This window comes from Diplotaxodon limnothrissa, linkage group LG12 (genome assembly GCF_057381915.1).
Source record: "Diplotaxodon limnothrissa isolate DT_005_m linkage group LG12, D_limnothrissa_male_GT1.1, whole genome shotgun sequence".
Classification (NCBI taxonomy): Eukaryota; Metazoa; Chordata; class Actinopteri; order Cichliformes; family Cichlidae; genus Diplotaxodon; species Diplotaxodon limnothrissa.
In genome coordinates this window covers 22,971,586-22,999,227 of record NC_140607.1, presented here as the reverse complement: position 1 = coordinate 22,999,227, position 27,642 = coordinate 22,971,586, and the positions used below count along the sequence as shown (strand labels likewise).

General features: G+C 40.8%; 1 protein-coding gene across 1 annotated transcript in view; it reads right to left on the bottom strand.

Moving 5' to 3' along the window:
• unc5ca (unc-5 netrin receptor Ca) overlaps positions 1 to 27,642 on the bottom strand; it is a 198,434-nt gene that overhangs the window by 70,571 nt on the left and 100,221 nt on the right. Inside the window, exon 3 of the mRNA XM_085368343.1 lies at positions 16,032 to 16,175. Within this exon, the coding sequence (XP_085224469.1) occupies positions 16,032 to 16,175 (144 nt within the window). The remainder of the gene's footprint in view (positions 1 to 16,031; positions 16,176 to 27,642) is intronic.

Below are 27,642 nucleotides of genomic sequence, written 5' to 3'. Positions count from 1 at the left end.
AGACAAAACAGTTGTGAATTTTTTTTTTTTTTATTAATGTCCTCTGGCAAATATAAGCTATATTCATTCCGCGGCCAAAGCATGAAAATAAAAAATACAAAAAACCGAAATGGCACAAAATGTCCCCTCTAAGAGTTAAAGTACTTGTTTATCATTTTTGATCTCTTGAATTCAGAATCATTAATCCTTCTCGTCTGTATTCATATAAAGCCAAGTGTTTGAGCATGAGACCAGGGTGCTGATCAAACTGTGTTTAGCCCATTAGTTACGTGAGGAATGAAAGGACAAGTTTCATATGCTGTTCTCACACTTTCTCTCTCACAAACACATACACCTTTTTTTGATATGAAAAAATAAATAGAAATACAGTATATAATGCAGAAAAAGACTTTGTACAATTCTAACGAACTTGAACGTCCACATTTGGTATGACCACTTTTATTCTTCAACTGAGCCTGAGGAAAGCTTTCGTGTAATTTATTTAAGTACAGTCTTCAGGAATAGTTCTCCAGGCTTCTTGAATGACATTAAAAGCTCTTTTTTAGATGTTGGATGCCTTTTGTTCAATTCTCTGTCAAGATGATCACACACTGCTTCAATAATGTTGAGGTCTGGGCTCTGGGGAAGCCAATTCATGACTGACTCTATTCCACTGTGTGCTTTTCTATCCAGGTATGCTTTCACTGCAGTGGCACTGTGTTTTGAGATCATTGTCATGCTGAAAAATGGAGCTGTTGCCAATCAGACACTTTCCAGATGGTACTGCATGGTGGATCAAAATCTAACCAAACTTTTTTGTGTTTAAAGTTCCACCAATTTGGACAAGACCCCCAGTACGACTGATTTTCAGTGCAGTTCTTCAGCCTTTTTTCTTTGTTTCTCTTCTTGAACCCCACCCTTCCAATTCTGATGAGCCTTCAGCAAATACTAGATCAACACAACGGAAGGGTCAGATACATCGCCCAGGTCCTGTGGCAGGTCAGTCATTCAAGTCCAAATATATGAACAAGGCATTAGCGGTGAACATGCTATTACTCCGATGTACACTAATATAGGTAGTAACCTATAACTATGTGATTTTATCCCAACCACACAGTGAGGTTTACTTTCATGTGATATGAATCAAATCAGATTTCATGCTTAGAGTCATATCAGTGAAGAGAGTTATGTGAGGACACAGAGTATTGTTGGGGCTGAATGATAACTTCACAATACAGTCAAGTCCCTGTGGGGGATGACAGCCTGAACAGAGCATGATGGTTCATTATGGGAGTAATCACCCAAAGCTTTAGCCCTAAATCCACCACATGGCTACCCACACAACACAGACACACACGTAGAGGAACAAATAGTGAAAGACAAAGAAAGACAGAGGCACAGAGATACTGTGGCAAATAATAGACACTGGAGACAAGGACAAACAAGCTGGCACAGCACACATGCAGACAGGACAACAGCACACATGGTATGATGTTCACAGTGGTGCAAATAAATAGACTTTCATACGTGCCTTCAAATGTGCAAATAAATAAATTAATAAATAAAACTACTGTAGACATAAGAAGAAAAAAGGGGAAGTGATTGAGGCATGAGACACTTCTTTTATGCCAGGCAATTCCAGGAACAATTTCCTAGTCTTAATTAGTAAGGGAGATGGTGAAATGAGGAGTTGGCTGTGAGTTGATTTCCATAAAGATTGAGAATGAAATTAAAGCAGATTAAAGCAAACTGCTTGGGGGGATGAATAGACACACACACACACACATTTACACACATTGATAACTTATGGCTGACAAATTGTCACCAGTTTGGTAGCAAGAGCACATGTTTATTTGAAAGGTGGGATTTTTCTTTGTTTGTGTGTTTTTTTTAATTTAATTATTTTTTTTGCTTTTGGTTTAAGTGTCTGTGACATTGTGTCTGTGACACTGGGGGCCACAGATGTGTGTTGCTGTGCACACATGTGCCCAAGGAAAATTACTGCATGCACAAAACAGGAGGTATAGCCGAATCATTTCACTGAACCCAGTTCACTCATTCATAAATATAACAAAACCATGGCTACATTCTTGAGAGACCTTTTTAGATTTACAGCAGAGTTGAGAAGCAGAGACCTTATGCACTGTTCTTCATTGGGAACGCTCTCATATGTACAGTAAAAGAGTGTCAGCATTTATTCAAAAATGACCTCTTCATGCATAAACTCCTCGTTGCCTTTCTCCTCATCTCCCTCTCCTCGAGTCCATCATCGCCCCCTCTTTTCCTCTCCCTCTGAAACTTCTTCTTCCATTGCTCAAGTAAGACTGTTATTATGTTTGTGGTTAGTTTGTTGCCTCAGGCACCTCTACATAAGCACATTCAGAGCAATTATCTAGAATGGGTGTCTTTGCCTGTATACTACCAATGCCAAATCATATTGGTTTCCCCTCATGCAGCTGCTCAAGCAATAAAGAGCAATGTGAGATTCTTGGGAAAAAAGGAGGAAAGGAGTCTCCTTCGCTTTCACAGAGGATAATTTGTGCATCCACGTCCTTCACAATTGATTGTAATTAAAAAAAGAAGAAAGAAGACCTGCGGCTTAGAAGAAAAGCAAATTGATGCAGGTGATACAAGAAGAAGATATCATTTAATAAACATCAGAAAAATGGGATATAAATGGATCTGAAATTAAAACGTTAAATGATAACCATCCACTTAAGCCATGGCTATGGTGGAAAGAAATTACATTACAAAGATGTTTTTTTTGTGGATTTGTACTTTTAAAGTCTTATCTACATTTCAGTTGCAGATAACTGCAATGCAAATTATTTCAAGTTTATGATATCCACATCGTGCTTTTTACACATCTTTTGTGATGCAGGCAGCCCAATTTTCATTCTGCCTAGTTAAAATATAATTATAGATATACTCAGTTCAATTATTTTGCATTTGTAATGACTGTAATGTGGGAAGCAGGAGGGACCAGTGGCTTATGGCAAAGTAATTCATCCCTCCATCAGTCAGTTTCCTTAGCTGCTCATCCAGCTTAGAGTCAAGAGGGCAAAGTGATCCATCCACATATCCACCCACTTAACTGCCTATCCACGTAATCCATTTTATCAATTTATTCGAATATCTTTGTTACCCTCTAAATATTAATATTAGGGTTAAATGCTACATTCTGTGTAAATCGACTCTGAAATAATGGTTTTGCTGAAAACAGTATTTGACAAACACAAGTCCAAAACACTGTAAATTTCCAATCTAACCTCAGAAGTACTGTAGTTCATGTATCGTGTGTAGACAAGAGCAGAGACTTCCAAAAAATACTTAACAGTTGATAACAAAAGCCATCTATCACTGTCTAACATGGGCTAACTTCAAACAGATCAGTGAACCACAGGACACAAAGAAGAGTGCCAAAGAGGAAGAACAAGCCACAGCCTGCAGAGCTTTGAAAGCTATAGCAAGCAATCATTGTAACTCACTATACAGTTACCATGTCATTAGATTATTCTGTCTTGGCATGGAGTCAATTAAAAAAATTCTTGGCAGGTCATTAAATCAAACGATTAAAACTATTTTCATACCCAAAACACACACACACACACACACACACACACACACACACACACACACACACACACACACACACACAGCAGCAGCAGCAGCATAATTGGCCAGTAGTTTCTAATAGAATGCTGATTGGTCTTAAATGTACACACGCATAGCTTAAAGTTTGTCAGGATTAATTCTTTTGCGATCATGCTTTAATGGAGCAGCACTTTTCTGCATTTTCTCCTGTTAATCTCTGTTATTGTTCTGATTGTAAAAAATCTTTCTGCTTTAAAAAAAAAAACAGTGCAGTTAGACAGAGAAACAAATTGATTATAATTTCATTGTGATTGAGTGAACTAAGAACGACCCGAGAGCAGATTAAAAAGGACTATGTGGTGGAAAAATCAACTATTGCTCAGACAGGTGAGCAAAATTAAATTTGCATTACTGATTGAAATACACAAATCGCCATCTTGCCATTCAACAATATACAGTAGGACTGCACGTTTGGGGTGATGCCACTGCTGAGTATTGTTTTTAACATTACAGTCATTGCTAATATTATAAATACTAGTTAATTTGTACAAGACTGATAAAGATGAATACATGTTTGTCAGATTTAATCTGATATATGGCCATGCTGAAGTTGTCTGCGTTTTTATAAGAGCAGTTTTCATCATTGGTTCTTCAAGCATTTGATAAAGTCAAAGACTCCTTAAAACTCTGATCTCTTATACAAAAGTCCTGATAAACCAATAAAACTCAAAAATATTTTAGAAGTGAAAGACATGTGACCTTGAGTGGCACAGTCATTTTCAGAGTGGTTATATAGGGAGTCATTTTCTCTAAGTGACTTTAGAGAGTCTCTTTCCACTCAGACCAGTTCTTTCACTCAATGCCCCACCCTGTCATTTCGACACTTCACAACCTGTGATCAGCTCCAGACACCAGACAAGGTCTTTCCATCCACAGTCAGGTTTCGAACAAGTAAACAACTCAGCTCGCTGACATAGCAACAGCATTTCCTCTGTGTTTCCATTTTGTATAATGACTCATTAACACAAAAAACAAGATCAAAGGTTGAGTGCTACCTCTGGTAAGAGACAATATGTTCTGGGGACAAACTGAGTGTAACCGTTCATCTGTTCTGTGGTTGGGATTTTTTAAGTTTTATATTTTTATATTAAGTGAAATATATTGTGAAGATATTTTTTTTAACATACATTAAAAATCTGCATCATTCTAAGAATCAGTTCACTTTTCACACACATAAGGGTTCAGCTGTTGTTTCGTATGTAGCCTACAATATAAAGTACATGGAAGTGGCAGTGAACTGAATGGTATTGTAATGTACTTTGAACTTTAAACTTTTTTTTAAGTTCAGGTTTTATAAGAGTTTATTTTTACAACACATTTTGTTTTGCTTTAACCTTTGACTTTTGTTGTTTGTGAGACCTATGTGAAACTTCCTGCCTCCCTTTAAATTGTCCCCTTTTTCCCCTTCTAAAAAGAAATGTTGTTGGCGAATATGACAAAACAAAACAGTAACTATATAGTATTACGTTGCGTGACACATATGTAATTTTCCCCATAAATGAAACTTTAAAAGGTGACTTGAGTGAATGAGTGAGTTCTGTTGCAAGTAAATCAACACCACGGCTTACCATTATAACACATAAGCGCACCCTGGAGCAGTATTTGACATCTGGGAAAAAGCTCTGTGGCTTAGAGCGGTGGTGAAACACCATAACCACACTCCTACACACACACGCACACCCTGTGGATTCCTAGTACAAAAATGTTTATTCAGTGTTTGCAAACATCATGAAGTCACTTTCAGAGCCAGCAACCAATATCCTCCCGATGATATCACCAAGAGAGCACCGAGGAACAGAGCACTGAGGGTTTTCCACTGGAAAGTTAATTCAGGGTGACTGTGGATGGATGTATAGCAGAAATATGTATAAGACAGTGTGTTTTTGCTATATGCATTACTCGAACTGCTACTGTAAGCATGCCATTTTATACTCAAAAAGGTCAAATGTGAAACTGCAACTGTGGCTGCTGCTGCTGAGCGCATACATCCAAACCACTGCAGTGATTTCCCTTTGCTGAGGTGGGGAATGATTGTGTCTAATGCTATAAGCTACAGTAAAGACAGGTTTAAGCCTATGTGAGTGTAGAAACTATGAAAAAATGCCTGCACACAAAAAGAAAAACCAAAAAAATATATATATCACTGTTGAGACTTGTTTTTTCTTCGTCCAATTTAACCATGATTGAAGGAAAACCTAAATACATGCAGCTGAGACATTTGCATCATAAGCAAAACAGACGAAATTCACTAATAGGCATTTTCCAGTTGACACAAGTAGCTGCCTGTGCTCCTGTGCCCCTGAGTGTCTGGACTCCTGATTGCTATGCAAACACTTGTCTCCGTGGAAGGTGGCAGAACAAATTGCCATCATCTGAAATTTGTGTGCGCATGCAGCTGTGTGCAGGGCTGTGTGTACGTGTCGCATGTGTGTGACCTTGACATATTGCTAAGATATTGAAGGAGAAAGGCTTGACCTGATAGCCACAGGGCCAGAGATCATGACTGCCATTGCATGCACATTTATGCGCATGTATGTGTCTACATTCCCCTTACCCCCGTGTACCTGGCTGCGATGCTGTGAATGACTCATTTACTATGTGAATATATCTGTGTTTGCCTCTATGTGCTTTATAAACCACAAAAGGGGCTAAAGTGGTCTGCTACAAAAGTCCAATAAAACTGTCAGATATTAAATATCACTGTATGTGTGTGTCAGATTTAGAGTCACAACACTTATTGCCATTATCCTGCTACAAACTGCATATTTTGTTAGTGCCTCGGAGTGTTACATCTGTACTTATTAAAAAGCTTGGAGATGCTGGAGAATGACACAGTTTAAAGCAAGAGAAGGAGAGAGAGAGAGCGCTGATGACAGAATTAAACAATAAGCTCATGAAGAGCGCACTCTCAATAAGCAATAAGAAATAACAGGGGAGAAAACAATGGGGAAGAAAATGAGTAGGAAGGTGAAAGCAGGAGAGAAATGCTGAATTGCTTTTGCATGGTGCAGTGGAAAAAAAGACACTTTGCTCAGCAAGCTCTAGCTGCCAGGAAGCATTTTAATCACAACAGTAGATCCAAATAGGAGCCGAAAAGCAGGGTAGGTCAGGAGGTTGGGTCGATTTGAAGTAAAAGGTTATCACAAAAGGGGGCTCAGTGTAATCAGATCTGGTTAAGGGAAAAGTCACTGTTATAACTGAGAGAGAGAAAGTGAAGGACGGTGGGACAGATAAAGTCAGAAGGAAAATATGCCAGTACGTGGAGAAAATAAATGCATAAAAAAGAGATATGAAGAGAAATTAATAAAATGAAAGACTACCAGGATTTAGTATAGAAGATTATTTTTTTCTTCTTTGATATTTGTTGAACCTTCAAAGCGTTTTAAAGGCATCATCCCTCACCATCCCGCCACCTAACCTCCAGCAAGTCTCACAGTCGAGCAGTTATAAAGTTTTACCTACTTTGAAAAGTTGGCTGACAAAATGTCGAAAGAAAAGATCTGGAAAGAGCTAGTTTGCTTTTGCTAAATTAGCGTGAAGATTTATGATTTAGCGCAGATCGCTGACAGCCACGATAGGACTGGTTAGACAATATAAAACATTGTATGTTAAATATAGCAAATATTGGTAACTTTTCTGTTGTTTTATTTATTTATTTTAACTATGATGTGATATAATGTAATTTCAGAAACTACTTTGTGCCACTTTTTTACAGCATTAATAATTAATTAATGAATCTGAACCCAAAAGAAGTTGGATGAAAAACTCAAATCAAGAGATGTGATAATGTCACAGTGCATGCTAAATGATGCTACTGCATGATAAACAATACTGTAAATGGGTTGTGATGCATTCTCATTCTTGCGTACATAGGCACATTTATGCATGTAAAATCGATGCCAAGTACCTTGTTGATAAGCTAAGTCACTCAGCAATACAGCAGTGTCTGCAGTTATGTGTTTTCCTCTGCGAGTCTCAGAAGCCTGTAAACATAAACTTGTATTCATCTGTCTCTTAGTATGTATCAGCCCAAACATGAGCCAAAAACGGCACATTACCCAGATTTCACTGCACCCCAAGGAGGGCCCACTCCATTCGAGAATGTTATTAGCAGAGCTTAGAAGGATATTTCTGACTGTGTCACTAACTCTCTGCTGAGAGAAAAAAAATCCTCATCTGATGAAACATTGCAGAGAGTAGTGATGCTGTTATGAATTAAAACAGGAACAACTGACAAGCCAAATTAACGAAGGAATGTACTGCTGCCACAATACTGTGTGATCATACACTGTTGAACTGCAGAGTATTTGCTCTTATGTAAAATTCAAAAACACAACCTTAAGAGTTCTAGTAAAAAAAAAAACCCATTAAAGTATTTACTTAAAAACTAGAATCCTTCTCAGCGTGGACTTCATGCCCCTTTTGCACAGATTTCTGGAGAGGAGTTCTGACATTGTAAATGTTCTTTTTAAGCTTCTCTTTGCTGGAGGGGTTATATTGGTCCACCTTTATCTTTGAAATACCCCAAAGGTGTTACATTAGATTCAGGTTAAGGACCCTACCTTGCCTGGTCATAGTTTTCATTTTTTATTCCTTTTCAGAAGCTCTTTTTGGTACCGTGTCAGCCCTCTACAACCTCGAATAAGTGGTTAAGAAAATGAATGGGCTTTTGCATTATTATCACACTGGGATATTCCAGTTCACCTGAGCTTTTGGAGAGTGGGAGCTGTCTTGTCAGCTAGTATTATAAATTTTAGTTAGAGTATGCGTTCACTGTGTTATACCAGGCCAGATTCATACCCGTCATGTTGGACCCCTTCTGACCTGAACAATTTATCTTAGTCTTATCCCGAAGGATGTGCTCCCACTAATCACCAGCCTTTTTTCCCCCCATGTTCTTATGCAAGTGTTAGTTTTATATATGATTTTTTTCCCCTTGGACTTTCTTGAAGATAGAATTTTCTCATTAATTCCAAGCTGTGCATAGATGCTGATGTTTATATGAGAGCATGCCCTTCATTCTCTTTGAGCTCTTACAGAAATTCTCATTTCCACTGATAATCTACTGTGCCAAGTCTGAAGCACTCACCTGGCTGGTTTTCACTGCTACGCTGTTGAAGCACGGTTTCTGAAAGTAATTTTTAATGCAATTAAGCTAATTGTAAATCACAGGTGTACTCGATTTTATTCAAATGATCACCCGATTGAAACTTGAGTGTCAGTAATCACAGGTGTATCTACCTCTGCTAAACAGAGTTTACAATTAGTTTACTTTGAAATATATTTTTCAGTCATTTATTTTGCATGGCTCATCAAAGAAAATTTTTGAAAGGTGATAGAATTTTAAATGGTTTGACATTTAAATGATGCTGCAGATGTTTGTACTCACTCCATTCATACAGTATACTGGTCAGAGTTTCAGTACAGAAAATAGTTCTTCAAATTCTGTTTACCATATTGAATAATTGAATGTAAGGTTGGATTTAAATGTGATCTACACAACAAAATGGATTTATGTCGATGTATTATTCGGTTATTAATAGAATTAGGTCCATAGGTTTTCAGAAAATTACAGGATTTATACTTTGGTCTCTGTACACCACTGAACTGGATTTCAAATCAAACAATCAAGATGTGACTGAAGTGCAGACTTTCAGCTTTTTAGAAGCTCAAACCTATTTGGGCAAAGTAATAATTTTAAATATAAGGACAGTTTTCAATACTGGGACTCGAATGGTTTGCAGCAGAGGTGGGACCAAGTCATTGTTTTGCAAGTCTCAAGTAAGTCTTAAGTCTTTATCCTCAAGTCTCAAGTCAAGTCTCAAGTAATGTCAGGCAAGTCAGAGTCGAGTCTCAAGTCACTGGTGTAAAAGTCCAAGTCAAGTCACAAGTCTGAAACTTTGAATTTCAAGTCCTTTCGAGTCTTTAAAAAAAACAAAATGAAAAAATAATGTTGCAGTTATATGCTAAATGTAAATATTAGACCATGTAATTTTAAAATCTGTGTTTTTCTCAACACATGACAAAATAGTGAACTTAGAAAATATACACAAATTGTGAAATTGCACCTCTATAAAATGCAGCTCAATTAAACCTAGCTCCAAGAATAATTTTCACCGACAGTTCTGAGATAAGCTGCATGTTATTCTTGGATGCGGTTGTAGGACCAGCTTTAAAATCGCATGACAAAAATATCATACACATTTAAAAAAAACTGTATCACCAACGTAGCCTGGACAACATTTGCTAGTTAGATGAAGTCAGCTATCTCATCTTAGCATATTTATATGCATATTTATAATCATACGGTTCTTGGAGTGAGTGCATACACTCATGAAGTTTAGTAACTTCAGGTCACTGCAGCAAGCCCAGGTACAGTTTACCGACGGATGGGTACAGGACCTTGAAATGCACCGTGTAGAACGAAAGACCATCGTACGTATCATAAGTTTACCAGTCTCACAAATCGTCTTCATAAATACACATTCCTTAACCGTTTATTAATAGGACCTTTGAGCTCAACGGTAATTAATTAGTAGTGGAAATAATTTCTGGTACCCATCACAGAAATGTAGCAGTGACAACAATATTGTATGCTGTAATGGTACTGGGCAATTAGTGATACAAAAAACCTGTTTTATCCTGTGAATAAAAGTATATGTTTTTGTCAATGTACCATAATAACAGAGGCGAAACGCAATATTGTGTCAGGACAATTCACTATTTATGCACAATAAATAAAGGAGCATAGCGCGACAATTTCTGTTCAGCGCCAGACTTGCTTGTAACCTATATCACCAATTATGTTATGAAAATGACGTATTAACTACTAAAAAACACTGACCTTCGTGTAAATGCTTGGAGCAGACTAACCTGTGAGCTGGAGTGTTCTGGGACGTTATATTTGGTCTTTGAATGGCTGCAATCCAGGCCATCCGTCGCGTCTTTGTTACTTCGGAAACATGGCTTGAACAATTTCTCTTCAACGACGTAATCCGATAACAACCGATCTCTTTACCCGTCGGCTTCCCGTGGCTGTCATGCGACCGGCTATTGCAGTTAATAATACAACAGCTTCTTGACATTTTTGTGTTTCTTTTTATCGCTGTATAACTGATTTTAATTGAAAGTCTGCGTGCGCTAGTACCGCTTGCCACGAGTTCCCAGAATCCTTTGCGGTTCTACCCGTGAATGACGTCACATTTTCAATCTCTATATAATATGCATGTTAAATTTTATATTTGGGGTAAAATATCAAGTCTTTTCAAGTAAACCGGTTCAAGTCCAATTCAAGTCCCAAGTCATTGGTGTAAAAGTCCAAGTCAAGTCACAAGTCTTAGAACATTTTTTCAAGTCAAGTCTAAAGTCATAAAATTAATGACTCGAGTCTGACTCGAGTCCAAGTCATGTGACTCGAGTCCACACCTCTGGTTTGCAGTCAATGAGTGCCTGAAGTCTAGAACACATGGACATCAAACACTGTGCTTTCTCTGCCAGGCCTTTACTGCAGCCACCTTCAGCTGTAGCTCCACCTGTGGTGTGGATCTCTCAGTCTTCACTTCCATCTTCAGTAACTGAAAAGCAATTCTCTTTTGGGTTGAGATCAAGTGACTGACTTGGTCATTGAAGAGCGTATTCCATTTTTCTCCCCTTGAGAAACTCTTGGGTTGCTTTTGCAGTTTGATTTGGGTCATTATCCATTTGCACAGTTGAAGCGCTGTCTGATCAGTTCTGCAGCATTTGGCTGAATCTGAGCTGAGAGTATAGCTGTGTACCCTCCAGAATTCATCCTGCTGCTTCTATCAGCAGTCACATTATCAATAAACACGTGTGACCCAGTTCCGTTGGCAGCCATACATGCCCATGCCATAGCCTTGCCTCTTCTATGTTTGACAGATGATGTGGTATGCAACAGACCATGAGCCGTTTCTTTCCTTTTCCATACTTTTCTCATCCCATCATTCTGGTACAAGTTAATTTTGGTTTCATCTGTCCAAATAATCTGGTTAATAATTCCTATGATCATCAGATGTAGCTGCGTTCCTTGGTTTTCCAGATTTCGGCTGTTGCTGAGCCGGCCAGTACATTCCTTCTTTCTTTTGCATCAACATCTCACTGGACCTCACATTGACAGTTCCAGTAAACAGCTACCAAATTCAAATTCCACACTTAGATTTAACTCGAGATCTTTTATCTGTGTCACAGAAAATGAGAGAACAGGCCTAACATTACTTTTGAGCTTCTAAAAATTGGTAACACAGCATAATAATGGCCGTTATTAAGTTAAAAGTTAATGCTATGATATGTTTTTTATTTTATTTGATTAGAGGTGGTGTAGAGGCAAAAATAAAAATTAAAGTTCACTGTGAAAAAAACTCATGGACCTTTGTTGCCAAATTAATATACTGAATACTTCCAAGATAACTGGAGAGTGAATACATAAACACAGGTATCAAGTTCTGCAAAAGTGAAAATGTGATACATAGTTAAGGCCAAATAAAAGTGGCAATAAAACACAAGGGTCTGCATGATGGATTTCCTTCTGCAGAAAGAATAAGACCAACCTGGGAGAATAAGACTTTCAGGGTGCATGTCTGCTAGAGTGATACTGTCTGTTAAAGTCCTACATATGGGGATGTGTGCAGTTTATCCAGTGTGCATGCTGAATGGACTCTGTCAAATTCCCCAGTTGTCCTTTTGAGAGAGCACTGAAGCAGAGCATAACTGTCAGTATAAGCCTGGTAAACTGGAGAGGTGGGGTCGATTTTGTTATTGGTATTTCTTTTCTGCTTGACCTTTCTATAACCTGAGCACTCAGACAAGTCCCAGTTGTCTTATATGGCTGAATTGACCAGAGCAATGACGCTTGGAAAACTACTGTTGTGGCTTCAAATCTCAGTGAAAGAAGCTCTCAAGGAACAATCCATTGTTTTATATGAGGATTATGTTGAAAGACCAAACGACTTCTTTTAGATCAGTGGTTCTTAACCTGGGTTCGATCGAACCCTAGGGGTTCGGTGAGTCGGTCTCAGGGGTTCGGCAGAGCCTCCACTGCGGAGGTCGCAGAGGTCCAGCCATGCCCGAATTATCGTGTAAATTTGTGATGACACGCCCCCTTCTGGCCATCACTGGCTGCAGACGATCATGCTACACTGCTTGGCCAATCAGGGCTGCGGGGAATGTAGCGCGCGCAGTAGTCAACATGTGAATGTCGTGGTAGTACTTCGCGTGATTTTTTTTTTAACATTTTAATCCATACTAACTATGTCGGGCAAAAAAAGAAAGTGGTTGGACGAATATGTACAATATGGATTTACATGTATCACGGAACGTGATGGGAGTGAGCGTCCTATCTGCATGATTTGCAACGCCAAGTTGAGCAACTCTAGTCTCGCACCGGCAAAACTAAAGGAACACTTCTTGAAGCTGCATGGAGACGGGGAATACAAGAACACAACACTTGCTGAATTCAAGGTGAAGAGAGCCAGATTCGATGAAAGGCCCACTCTGCCTGCTCTTGGATTTGTACCCGTTAACAAACCGATCCTCACAGCATCGTACAAAGTTGCTTACCTGATCGCAAAGCAGGGCAAGCCACACACCATTGGTGAAACACTCGTGAAACCAGCCGCGTTAAAGATGGCAAATCTGATACTCGGAACAGCGGCCGAAGGTAAATTATCACAAATTCCTCTTTCAAATGACACCGTCAGCGACAGAATAGAAGACATGAGTAAAGACATCTTGGCTCAAGTAGTCGCCGATCTGATTTCAAGCCCGGCAAAATTCAGCCTTCAGCTCGATGAGAGCACAGACGTTGCTAATCTAAGCCAGCTTACTGTTTTTGTGCGCTATGTGAAAGATGACATGATAAAAGAAGATTTTTTATTTTGTAAGCCTCTTACAACAACAACTAAGGCAGCCGATGTGAAGAAGCTTGTGGATGACTTCTTCGGAGACAACAATCTTTCATGGGACATGGTTTCTGCAGTTTGTACAGACGGAGCTCCCGTCATGCTGGGAAGAAACTCTGGTTTTGGTGCGCTAGTAAAAGCCGATGCACCACACATCATTGTGACTCATTGTATTTTGCACAGGCATGCATTGGCAACAAAAACCTTGCCTCCAAAAATGGCAGAAGTATTAAAAACCGTGGTGGAATGTGTGAACTATGTGCGAAATAGTGCTCTGAGGCACCGCATCTTCAGTGAGCTGTGTAAAGAAATGGGCTCTGAATTCGAGGTACTTCTGTACCATTCTAATGTTCGGTGGTTATCCCGGGGACAGGTGCTGAATCGTGTTTTTGCCATGCGTGTGGAATTAGCCCTGTTTTTGCAAGAGCACCAACACTGTCATGCAGATTGCTTCAAAAATCCTGAGTTCATTCTCATTTTAGCGTACATGGCTGATATATTCGCAGCTCTCAATCATCTCAATCAGCAGATGCAGGGTGGTGGAGTCAATATCATAGAAGCGGAAGAACACCTGAAGGCTTTTCAAAAAAAGCTAACGTTATGGAAACGACGAACAGAGAACAACAACTTTGCAAACTTCCCCCTTCTGGACAACTGTGTAAGTAAGGTCGAAGATGTGTCTGGAATCGGAGATGTTTCTGTATCCACGGAACTGAAGCAAACAATTGCAACGCACTTAGATGAGCTTGCAAAGTCTCTCGACAGATATTTCCCTACAAGAGAGTCATATCCAGCATGGGTGAGACAGCCGTTCACGTTTGCTGTTGAGACAGCAGATGTCAATGATGAATACCTTGACGAAATCATTGAAATTCAGCAGAGCCAGGTTCAACAGCAACTCTTCAGAACAACAACACTCTCAACGTTTTGGTGTCGACAAATGGACAAGTATCCAATTATTGCTAAGAAAGCCCTGGATTTTTTTATACCATTTGTTACAACATATCTTTGCGAGCAATCCTTTTCGACGATGCTGGACATAAAAACGAAGAAAGGAACAGACTTTTCTGTGAAAATGACATGAGACTGGCACTTGCCAAGGTGAAGCCACGCATATCTGAACTGGTCTCTCAAAGGCAACAGCAGAAGTCACACTGATTTGCAGGTATGTAATTTGTTGTAAGTTCATGCATTGTGTTGGTTTTGTTCTTTGAACAAGGTGATGTTCATGTACGGCTCATTTTGTGCACCAGTAAAAAAACATATCTATGTCTTGAATTTGAAAAAAAAAAAAAAAAATTTCACTAAAGAGGGGTTCGGTGAATGCGCATATGAAACTGGTGGGGTTCGGTACCTCCAACAAGGTTAAGAACCACTGTTTTAGATTATTTTTTTTTATCAAACATCTCAATTCCCTTGCTCCTCAGATGTTGTACAGCTGTCAAATGACCATCACTCGTGACAGGATTTAGCTTTTTTCCTTTCCCTGAGCTGTTGCTGGGGGACTCCTGAAATGATTTCCCCATGTGTTAACTGTGTATGCAGTATTACATAGTAGTACTGTCTGTTAGAATGATATGAAGTCTGGCCGGGTCTACTCTGTGCTGTGTTCTTTTGGTGACCTTATAGTCAGACTCCCAGTTGTCTTATTAAATTCTTCACCAGACCATAACAGGAAGCTACTGATGGTCGACCAAAGTTATAGAGCTAACTCTCTGCTTAGAAAAGTTACACTGCATTATATACGGTGGGTACATTTTCTTCAAAGGTTTTTTTTTAGTTAATTCGGTTTTTAAAAAAAATCTGACTCTCCAGTTTTTCCTGCTTAAAATGTAACCAACTGTAATGTGCTTTTAGTAAAATCACATGCATGAAACAAGACGATTCTTTTCATCCGTTACAAATATTGCATGAAGTAATACAGCCGACTGCACACCTAAACTTCAAAGCAAGGTAACAAACTCACTTTATCGTGTCCTGCTGTTCTGTGGAAATCCACAGCAGGTATGTGCAGCATAAAATCACTGGTGCAAGTGATGAGATGATAAAGAAAAAATCTAGACTACTTGGATGTTTTTTTTTTGCGTTTTTATTTGTAAAAGAAAAATAGGCGGTATAACATCCCTGCACTTGTGTTCATATTACTACAGAGTAATAATAAACTACACACACCAGGGGGTTAAGTCAGTTGTGATGCCTCTATTTGCATTGAATAAGGTAATCAGTTTTCCCTGTTTGCTTTCAGTTTTAGACTACTGTGTTTTACAAAAGGCTTTCATGAGACTGAATCAACCCATGATAACTGTTTAGTGTATCTGTGTGCACAAGATTGCAAACATACACATTTTTACTGAGATAAGAGAAAATGTTTTGTTTTGTTTATCAGATAGAAAACTTTAAATATTAAATGTGGACAATCCACTCCCATAAGCAGTATTTTCCAACTTTTATATCTTGTATGGATGCTTAGAGTAGCTAACTCACATGCAATCCGGACATGTGCCTTGCGGCTTTTGGTGGTTCCAGCAGAGCTCCAGGCCACGCACTGACACCAGTAATCTTCAGGGCCAAACAGCTCCTCCACTTGCTGCCGTGTTATTTCTATGCTGGCTTCTCTCACCACCAGACCTGCAGCAAAAGGGAAAAACACCATTGTATTGTTTACAATTTCAACTGGGAATAAGAATCGAGCAAAAATGCAAGCGCTAACAAATGGTAAGTCATAAATAAGTTATTTTTTTTATTTACTTGTCTTACTCACGTGCTGATTCTCCAGAAAATGTGAAACTTAAATAAGCTTCTATTTGCCTGATATGGCTTACATGTTAGCTTAAAAAGAAAAAGTAAGAGCAATCCATAATAAATATCTCAGCTAGTAAATTAAAGTTGAGGATAATCATTCAGTAGCTGCTGGTGTTTACAAAGCCAGGTCACTTTACAGAGTAGATCCACTCTGGATTTAATATCACATTTGTGAGATTGTTCCTTTGCGCTTTTACTCTTTATCTCAGTCCACCCCCAATTCCCTCTTTTCTCTGGAGTTTTGAAAGCAGCTCCTATGTAAAGAATAAGTGTAAGATTTGAGTAGCTGCACCCTACTGATAGCACTACAAGGGAGCACAGATAGAGGGGTACTGAAAGAGAAAAAAGGAAATGAAGTCTAAGGGAAAAACTCACGATGAGACGCAGAAAATCTACATTTAAAAAAAATCTACATACAGGATACAGAAAATTGAGAAACTCTGTGACCAAGGAAAGTAATATTCGAGAGAAAATAAACAGAACTATCAAGAAGCGATTAATTAAAGTAAAAACTTTAGGTTACAGACTGGAAAGGAAGGGGAGAGGGCAATGAGAGAAATGGTAGACAGGTAGATGTAATGAAGAGCAACATGACAGAGTTGCAGGGAGAGGAGGATGACAGGTTAAGAGGTGGAAGAGGTCGATAAAATGTGAAAAGGAAAGAGGGAGGGAACAGAGATAAAAATGTATTCAAGTAGGAGTACGTGGGGATTGGGGAGTAGATGGGCAAAATGCCATGAGAAGAGATCTTGGCAGTTTATTTCAGGTTCAGTTGAGTTACAGAGACCCCAGAAACCGTCTCTACGGGGCTCCACAAATCTGACTTGGGCCTATTACTTATGAAGACTCTCGGCAAGTTCTTGCCATAAGAGAGACAGTTATAGCAGCAAAGCCAGGACTGAGGCAAAGGGGACTAAGAGGAAACAAAGTGAAATACAGTGAACGAGACTGAGGCAAACTTAAGGCCATTAATGGCTGGTGGGAGAATTAATAAGTAACCCATAAGGGCAAAGTGTAAGAAAGGCAACATAAGCTTTCAAGTAAGATAGCTGGAAGATCGGTATGGCTTTTCAGTTAGAAATAAATAAATAAACCTCAATAAGATGGAGTGTGTGGAAAGTAAACAGGGACCTTAGATAATACAGAAATTCAAATTGACTGATGGCACAGGGAGAAAAGTGTAGAGTAAGTCCAAAAATAAAAATCTAGTAGGAGGCAAAAAAGGGGCTAAAAGCCATTGATGGGAAGAGCACTGTAAAGAGCAAAGCTTGTAAAACTGTTGTGCATACTGATGTTTGAGAAAACATGCAAACAAAGGAGATTGATATGGCTTCACAGCATGAAATGAGAGAGCAAAGGAGCACTGCAACAGAGGCAAAAAAAACGGCAGCTAAAGAGACAATTATAACAGGCAAGGAAACCAGGACTAAAGCTGAGACAACGAGTGGGCAAGCAATAGCAATGAGACAAAAAAAAAGACAAAAGTGTGAGCACAAGAAGGGCAAGAACGATAGGAAGAAGGTGGAGACCAGTGAGAATGCTACTGCCAAAGTAATGAGCAATTAAAGGGAATTGTTCAAAAGAGTCAGACAGCTAGATGTGAAAAAGGGACTCAGCATATGCAAAGAAGCATATGGGATGGTACATGAAAGACACCACGGGCTTTGGTGACTCAATGAGAGGGTGGAAGCAGGCTTCTGATGAAGACAAATAAATGGGAAACATATACATATTTAAAGCTTTTGCAACACTGTGTACATGACTTATTAGGTTGAATATCAAAAATCATTAGAAGCTAAATATTATTCAATTAGTGGAGCGTTTCAAGCAAAGCCAGTGGCTGCACTGGGATACACTGAGACACGTGTGCAGGAACGCTAAGAATTTGTAAAACAAAACAGGGAAAAATTTAACACTCAGAATTAAATGTGCACTTTCCACCATAAAATAAGGTAATGGCAAACTGGCGGAAGGGGGGGGGGTGGCAGCACGAAAGAAGAAAAAAAAAGAGAGCACACTCACAACTGTTTCTGTAAACTACAAATATTGGTCTCTCTCCTGCCTTTACTGCTTGGAGAATAAAACTAAAGCGTGTGGGACGCTGGCGCACCTCAGATATTCTGACTGAGAAGCTGCAGCTGACTAACACTGGATAATAAGATATTTTCTCCAAGCAGAAGGCTGAAGGTTTTAAACCTCAAAGTTTTTTGAACTTGTAGCTTGCAGCTAATAAAAAAGCAACCCAACAGAAAAAAAGAATTTTAAAGTTTCCAGAGATGTATTATTAAATTTTTAAATGGTTGTGCAGTGGCTAGCTAATTAACCATCTCTATACTCTGAAGCATAAGTGCAGAACTCTCAGTTATAAACTTCAGTTAATTATGGTTCAGTGCAAAGTTACTAGAACACCTAAACTGCTAGATAAGAGGCAGGGATCAGCAGTGAAGGATAACAATGTGTTTTACAAGGTAGGAAACAACAAAGAAAACAGACAAAAAAGCAAAACAAACTAGGAACAGGTCATATACAGTGAAAAACCACGCTGTGAAGGGCTAAGAACTTCACAGTAGATTAAAAACATGGCTGTTCCTATGAAAATATGTTGAAGAAAATACACCACTTAATCAGTAGCGGTTTCTGATACAACATCAGCTTTTCTCTAACAGCATGGTGGGAGTTTCTAAAAATAACGGAGTCTTCATTAATCCCATGCAAACGTACACCTATCTGGAATAACCCTGACATATTACAAAACAATAATATGATTAATTTCCCAGAATGGAGTTGTAAAGGAATTAAATACTTAGAACATATATTAGAGGGAACAGAATTTATTCCATTTGATAGACTAGTTGAACAATATGGGATCAACAAGACAAGGTTTTTAGAATATCAACAAATTAAATCCATAGTAAAAAAGAAATTTAACCTCAGTCAAGTTGAATTACAAACACCACTAAGTGCGGCACATTTTTTTACTCTTAAATCCCCCAAATTATTATCTAAAATATACAGAACACTTTCTAAATTAGATGAATCAATATCCCTTCCTACTGCAAAGTGGGAAGCAGATTTATCAGTCAACCTAGACCAAAACTTCTGGTCTCAGATTTGCTTAAAAACTTTCAAATTAATTAAAAATCCCAGTCTGCAATTAATACAATACAAAATACTTCATAGAGTGCACTATACAGGTCATCGGATGTTCAAGATGGGCTTTACATCTTCCAACAACTGCTCACACTGTCAAGGCAATACACCAGACAATTACATCCACGCTCTTTGGTTCTGTCCACCAGTGCAAAAGTTTTGGCGCGAGATATGTGAAGACTTATCAAAGTGTCTGAAATGTAACATTCCAACTTCCCCCTTAGTGTGTCTACTGGGCAGCTTAGATAATGTCACTTCAGAAAAGAATATAGCCCATATGATCTTCACTGCCCTATGCATAGCCAAGAAAACAGTCCTCATGAACTGGAAAAATAAAAATAATCTTAATTCTAACCAATATAGAAATTATCTATTAGATTACATTAGTCTTGATACAGCCTCTGCCACCACATTAGATCAATTGCTCTGGGCCCCTTTTATCAGCTCCATCACCTAGTAGGGGTGGGGGGTCATAGTTTGGTCCCGCCTTCACTGTTGTGATTGGTGAGGGGGTAGGGACAGGCTTAGGGCGTCGGGGGGTTCCCCGGAGGCATCTTCCTTGGGGGGCTCAACCCGGGGTAGCGGTCACGTCCGGTTGGGGGCTCTGTTGGCTCTCAGGTGACTGTTTCCTCGCGGCTGCGTGCAGCGGGGCTAGGGGAGGGTCTGTGCTGACGGACGTGGGTTACTGACCTGGCAACCTGGCTGCCCCTGGGTGGGTCCGGGATGGGCGTGAGGTTCTGGGGGCGCTCCGTCTCTGGGCTGGGGCCCGGGCCGGGCCTCGGGGGCTTGGGTCCTGGTTGGTGTGTTGCCGGGGTTGTGGGCGGGTGGGTGCATGGGGGCCCGGCCCTGGAGCAGGGTGCCGCCGGTGCGTCGAGCCGCCTGGGGGGCTCTTCATCTGGTGGGGGGGATGGTCACATCTTGCAGGAGCTTTCTTCTCTTCAGGAACTCTCTGCGGGAGGGGGAGATACAGGAGAGGTGGAGGAAGATCTCAGCCTGGGCGTTTACCGTCTTATGTAGTCTGGAAGATGTGTGGATGGTGGGGTGGGTGCAGTTTTCTCTGTGGTGGGGTTGGGTGGACTGTCCAGGGCTCTGTGGAGCCGGAGGGCGCTACTGCACTGGGCCCCGGTCTGATGGGCCTGGGCCCCCCTTCCCTGGCGGGTCGCGGAGGGTGGGAGTGCCTACTGGGGTCAGCGGGGGAGCTGGCCCCAGGGAGGGGTTACCTGCCCCTCCCTTCCTTCCCTCCCCATCTCCAGCTGCCTCCCTCTTCCCGCTCCTCCACAACCACCCACACATGCAGGGCCTTGGAGTGGGGGTATGTCACCAGGGTGCAGAGGAGGCTACCCCCCCCCCCGTCCCCTTCTGGCTGCCTCTGCCTCAATTTTATCCCACAACTTAGACATTCACATTATTCACACTCTCATTACACATACATATAGGATCTTGGGGGTGGGCACAATCACGGAGTCCAATTTACCATCAGGGTGTATACCGCACCCCTGACGTCGTTGCCCACCTCTCAATTTTAAATACACTTAGTCATTGAGGGCTAGCAGGAGGGACTATGCGCTTACCTGCTGCTCCATGGCAGGTAGCTCCATGCCCTCCTGGGTTTTAATTGCACCTTAGAACACATATGCATCAACACTACAATGAGCGGGTGGAGGGAGGTTTGGAGTCTTCTCCCACCCCCATTCTCTGCGGCCTGCTGGAGCGGGAGGGCTAGTAGGAGGAGTTGGCCGTCCGACTGCAGTCTGGGGTGTGGGGCCTCCCTGCTGCTGCGGAGTCGGGGTGGTCTGCCTCTCCCCACCGCAGGGAAAAGGGTAACACCACCTGGGTCTGGGTGCAATTCCCCCCTCCAGGGGCAAGGGTACCTAGACCCGGTTTGTAGAGTACGCTTGGGGAGTGTGATTGTGTGTACAGCGTCTCTTTATGTCTGTCTCCACGTTGGTTGAGTGTGGAGTGAGTGCATATGAGAGCATGAGGGTGGGAATGGATGTTTGTGTCTGTGTGTGCCTGTATGTCTGTGTCTATATGTCAGGTTGGGTATCAGACGCCACCTCTCTGGGGACACCTCAGGCCCACCAAGGTTTGGAGGCCTATCTCCACCCACCACCACTTCCCCTGCCGGTGGCGGACTCCCTCAGGTGTCGGTGTGTTGGTGGTTCTTTGTGTCTGGGGGTGGGCGTCCGGGTACACACCGGCTCACTCCTTGGCGGCCGCTTGTCGGGGCCTGGGGCCTGGGGCTCGCTCGGGCCCCCTTTGGAGGTGGGGTGCCCCCGGCCTCTCGGCCTGGGGCTCGGTCACTCAGGCGCAGCTGGGGGCCGGCGGAGCTCACGGGCGCGTCACTGCAACTCCCCCTGACTTCTGCTCCGCGGCTGCTGGGCGAGCCCTCATCTGGGACTCTCCTCAGCTCTTACTGGAATAGTGGCGCGGCTGCCCCTCTGTTGGTCTTCCATGGTCTCTTGTGTTCTGGGGGCCTCTGGATGTCTGGAGTTTTGATCTCCTCCATACCCGCTTCACACCCTGGAGGACGGGGCTGTGGCCCCCCCACACTCCCTAGCAGATCATTACATGGAGAAACCTTTGGAATGCAAGCATGCTGATCCACACAGGTATGCACACATGGGTATTCACAGACGCGGACTAAAGCTTTCTTGGCTGCTACCTCAAAGCACACTGTGCGCTGTCTATCTTGCGTGCTGCACAATATCGTTTATTATTTAGTAAATATTGATATCTATGACTAGCTAGTTTATTGTGATGGTGCTTTGTTTTCTCTATTATTGTGTTGCTCTTTGTTGTTTGCTGTCTCCTCTGTTTGTTTTTTTTGTTTGTTTTTTTTTTTTCTCCATACAGGTGACCCAGGAGTTCTTTTTTTTTTTTTTTTTTTTTTCTCTCTCTTCCCCCCCCTTCTCACCGTCTCTTCTCCCCTTTGGTTTTCTTTCTTTCTCTCCCCCTCTTTCTCTCATTCATTCCCCCTGTCCTATTTATTAAAAAAAAAAAAAAAAAAAAAAAAAAATGACAAAGGATGAACTGAAGCTCTGCCATCATGTAATGTCGCATACTGCTGTTTCTGATGTCATAAAAAAAAAAAAAAAAAAAAAGTAAGATAGCTGGAAGATCGGTATGGCTTTTCAGTTAGAAATAAATAAATAAACCTCAATAAGATGGAGTGTGTGGAAAGTAAACAGGGACCTTAGATAATACAGAAATTCAAATTGACTGATGGCACAGGGAGAAAAGTGTAGAGTAAGTCCAAAAATAAAAATCTAGTAGGAGGCAAAAAAGGGGCTAAAAGCCATTGATGGGAAGAGCACTGTAAAGAGCAAAGCTTGTAAAACTGTTGTGCATACTGATGTTTGAGAAAACATGCAAACAAAGGAGATTGATATGGCTTCACAGCATGAAATGAGAGAGCAAAGGAGCACTGCAACAGAGGCAAAAAAAACGGCAGCTAAAGAGACAATTATAACAGGCAAGGAAACCAGGACTAAAGCTGAGACAACGAGTGGGCAAGCAATAGCAATGAGACAAAAAAAAAGACAAAAGTGTGAGCACAAGAAGGGCAAGAACGATAGGAAGAAGGTGGAGACCAGTGAGAATGCTACTGCCAAAGTAATGAGCAATTAAAGGGAATTGTTCAAAAGAGTCAGACAGCTAGATGTGAAAAAGGGACTCAGCATATGCAAAGAAGCATATGGGATGGTACATGAAAGACACCACGGGCTTTGGTGACTCAATGAGAGGGTGGAAGCAGGCTTCTGATGAAGACAAATAAATGGGAAACATATACATATTTAAAGCTTTTGCAACACTGTGTACATGACTTATTAGGTTGAATATCAAAAATCATTAGAAGCTAAATATTATTCAATTAGTGGAGCGTTTCAAGCAAAGCCAGTGGCTGCACTGGGATACACTGAGACACGTGTGCAGGAACGCTAAGAATTTGTAAAACAAAACAGGGAAAAATTTAACACTCAGAATTAAATGTGCACTTTCCACCATAAAATAAGGTAATGGCAAACTGGCGGAAGGGGGGGGGGGGTGGCAGCACGAAAGAAGAAAAAAAAAGAGAGCACACTCACAACTGTTTCTGTAAACTACAAATATTGGTCTCTCTCCTGCCTTTACTGCTTGGAGAATAAAACTAAAGCGTGTGGGACGCTGGCGCACCTCAGATATTCTGACTGAGAAGCTGCAGCTGACTAACACTGGATAATAAGATATTTTCTCCAAGCAGAAGGCTGAAGGTTTTAAACCTCAAAGTTTTTTGAACTTGTAGCTTGCAGCTAATAAAAAAGCAACCCAACAGAAAAAAAGAATTTTAAAGTTTCCAGAGATGTATTATTAAATTTTTAAATGGTTGTGCAGTGGCTAGCTAATTAACCATCTCTATACTCTGAAGCATAAGTGCAGAACTCTCAGTTATAAACTTCAGTTAATTATGGTTCAGTGCAAAGTTACTAGAACACCTAAACTGCTAGATAAGAGGCAGGGATCAGCAGTGAAGGATAACAATGTGTTTTACAAGGTAGGAAACAACAAAGAAAACAGACAAAAAAGCAAAACAAACTAGGAACAGGTCATATACAGTGAAAAACCACGCTGTGAAGGGCTAAGAACTTCACAGTAGATTAAAAACATGGCTGTTCCTATGAAAATATGTTGAAGAAAATACACCACTTAATCAGTAGCGGTTTCTGATACGGGCGACACGGGCGGTTGCCCGGGGCGGCATCACGGGCATCGGCCAAAAAAAAAAAAAAAAAAAAAATGCTTGTACTCCTGCTGCCCCGACATCATGCCAGCGCATATTGGGAATGGCATAGGCACCGATCGGTTTTCTATCGCCCATTTGCTGGGAGTTGGGCGCCCAGGGCACCAAACAGGTTAGGACCGCCACTGCACTTAATCCTTGTTAATGTAGTAAAGACTAAAGGTCAAAACTGAAGAGATGAAGTCTTCATCGTGCTAATGCTAACTAATTCTCACTTTCAAAATCAATAATCTGACTTTCGTGAGATAGGGTTTGCTCTGAAAGTCATGCAAAGAAATCACATGAAATCTATCTAAATAAAACAAAGCCTGCAGGCTAGTTCAGACAGACAACTCAAGTTGCACTGCATTATATTCCTCGTGCCTTCTACCAAACATTTCTGGTTTGATTTTGTTGTATATTAAGCTGCAAAATATTCAGTTCATCTGCCTGATGTTTGAACCCATCTACCACCTCAGTATCTACCTCTAGCCCCGGAGGGATGTTTGCTCATTCTGTCAGTTTGGATATGTAATACATTTGCTCAAAGTTATGAGTCCTAGATGCAAATTTTATCAACAATCTATGGTTTTACACATTTCAAACATCAACCCTCTGATTGAAATATATTAGAAAATTATGGTTTCAAAGCCGAAAACAGAAGTTATTGATTTGAATGAATGTATCTCTTAAATAATGGCTTTAGGCTATGCAGGAAGAACAGCTGTGGCCTAAGTATGCAATGTTTTTGACATGACGATTATGCAGCTGTTCACAAGTTTTTACCGGTGACATTCTGCATGAAAACGGATTTTCAAGGTTTATAGTACATCACATGGATATATAAGATAAAGACAGACGTCACTAGGTCCAGAGTTGTGCTGTTGAGACAGCCCTGGTTGTTTCCAGTGTTTGACAATGCAAAACTCACAAAGCAAGAGTTGCTGGGCAAAATCTGACGGAACTACCTGAGGCTTAAAAAGTCCCAGATCACTCAGTGCCTTACTTTGTTTCAATACTGTGCTCAAAGAATTCACATCAATCTGTTATGAGGAGACAAGCATGGGATTCTGGGTCTCTGTAGCATGACAGAACATCACATCAACAAAACCACTGCTGTCAGCTGAGGGAGGTGAAGGGAAAGAAGTAGATGAAAAATGGAAGAAAAGCATCAAGACAAGTGGATACTGTCACAAACATTTCTATCAATCACAAAACTGCACAAACCCCAAAATATTTCTGTTAGTCGTATAGCGTCGATTCATATAACTAAGTTTACTTGTCACCCGGGGAATGGAAGTACAATACTGCATGAATGTGTTTTGTCACTCCAGAACTTCTTTTTTCTTAATGGAGACATGACACATGCAAATAATTTCATCTCTGCTTGCTGCACTTAGGATGTAATGCTTAAAGTCCAGCTTAGACATATTGTATGTATTAGTTTCGCAAAAAACTCATACCCCCGCCCACCTCAAAAAAGTCCATAATAAAGAAGATCTGGAAAACAGCATAACACACTCATCATCACCGAGGTCATAACTCTTCGTTTTGTCTCTATGATTAGGCTTTTCCTTAAGCTTGTGATCTGTAGAAATCCACTGCTAAAAGTGTAAAATGAATATCCATCTATACCCCAGCTGTCATTAGATGAGAGACGGGCCAAAGCCTGGACAGGTCACCAGTTTGTTGCAGGGCTAACACAGAGGGACAGACAATCATTCATTTACACCTAAAGCCAATTGAGAACCACCAGTTAATCTAACGTAATTATCACTGAACTGGGAAAAGGCCAGAGAACCCATAGAGCAACTACAGGCGTCAAGGGCTGGTGTCCTGCAGGTTTTAGATGTGTCCTTGATCCAACCCAGCTTATTTAAATGGCTAAATTACCTCCTCAACTTGTCTTGAAGTTCTCCAGAGGCCTGGGAATGAAATAGTGATCTAAAACCTGCAGGACACCAGCCCTTGAGGCCTGGACTTGGACACCCCTGCCATTGAGTATGGAAACTGAAGAGAAAGGTACCAGCTAGCTGGTGGATTCAAACCGAGAACCCTCTTGCTTTAACTTTGTGTCATAGTGCCACATTTATGACCAATATCCTCATTCTCTTTTTCTGTTCAATAACACTGAGTGCAATTCTTTTTTTCTGACAGCATTGTATTTTATTCTGTTGTACATAATATTTTATTTAACTGTATTCTATTGTGTACAGTATCTCATTCTTATTCTCTTATCCTATTCCAGTGTTTTTTTCTTAATCTGTGTAACTTTGTAACTAATTTGTAATTGCTGTAACCTCACTGTCCACTTTCTGCTGTAACAAAACAAATTTCCCACGTGTGGGCCTAATAAAGGTTACCTTATCTTATACACAGTGTTGGGGAGTAACGGAATACATGTTACGTATTTAAAATACAAAATATGAGTAACTGTATTCCGTTACAGTTACCGCTTAAACAGGTGGTATTCAGAATACAGTTACTTTGTTGAAATAAATGGATTACACTGCGGTACTTTCCTGTTTCATATAGTCGCGGGTCAGGACTGTTTGGGTTTTGTTTGACAGCTACGTTCTGTTGTTCCAGGCGGCAGCGTTACGGTTGCCATGGTTACAGGGCGACGCTCTCTCTCTCTCTCTGGGACTATGTGTTTCCTGGGTGAGAGAGCGCCTTTTCGTTGTTGTTGTTGTTGTGCTAAGCTAACAGGCAGAATGCTACAAGCATAGCTCTAAAGAATGTAGCATCATGGGCAGTGTAGTCCGTGTTGCAGGGAGAATGGACTGCCATACACGTTATGGGTCTGTGAGCGCGAGGAGGGAGAAAAAGGGGAGTGGAAAGGTACGAGTTGTCATCGAGGAAAAACGGGAGCTGGAAGCATGTAAATATAATAATAACCACTGCAGCCAAGAAGAGTGCCTGACGAGCCCAGCTGTAAGTAAGCTATTAAGACTCGACTGTACACCGTGTTCGTGTTTTCCTCCGAAAACAATAAGTTCCGTTGGAGCAGCCTTTCAACGCCTCTCTCTGTCTCTCGCAAGAAAAATTGACCCACACAACAAAGTAAAGCTATTTTTCGGCTACGAGCCGACAGGGACCCCGCCGTATTAGTCAGAGGTCCCTTTACTACAGTTCGGAGTCGCGGACCTTCAGTAATAGTAATAAATCACACAGCAATAGTACATTCACGTTGTTGTAAAAAGCATGATAATATATTAAGTAATCCAAAGTATTCAGAATACGTTACTGTCATTGAGTAACGTAACGGAATACGTTACAGAATACATTTTGGGGCATGTATTCTGTATTCTGTAATGGAATACATTTTAAAAGTAACCTTCCCAACACTGCTTATTATAGAACTAAAACAATAAATAAATAAAT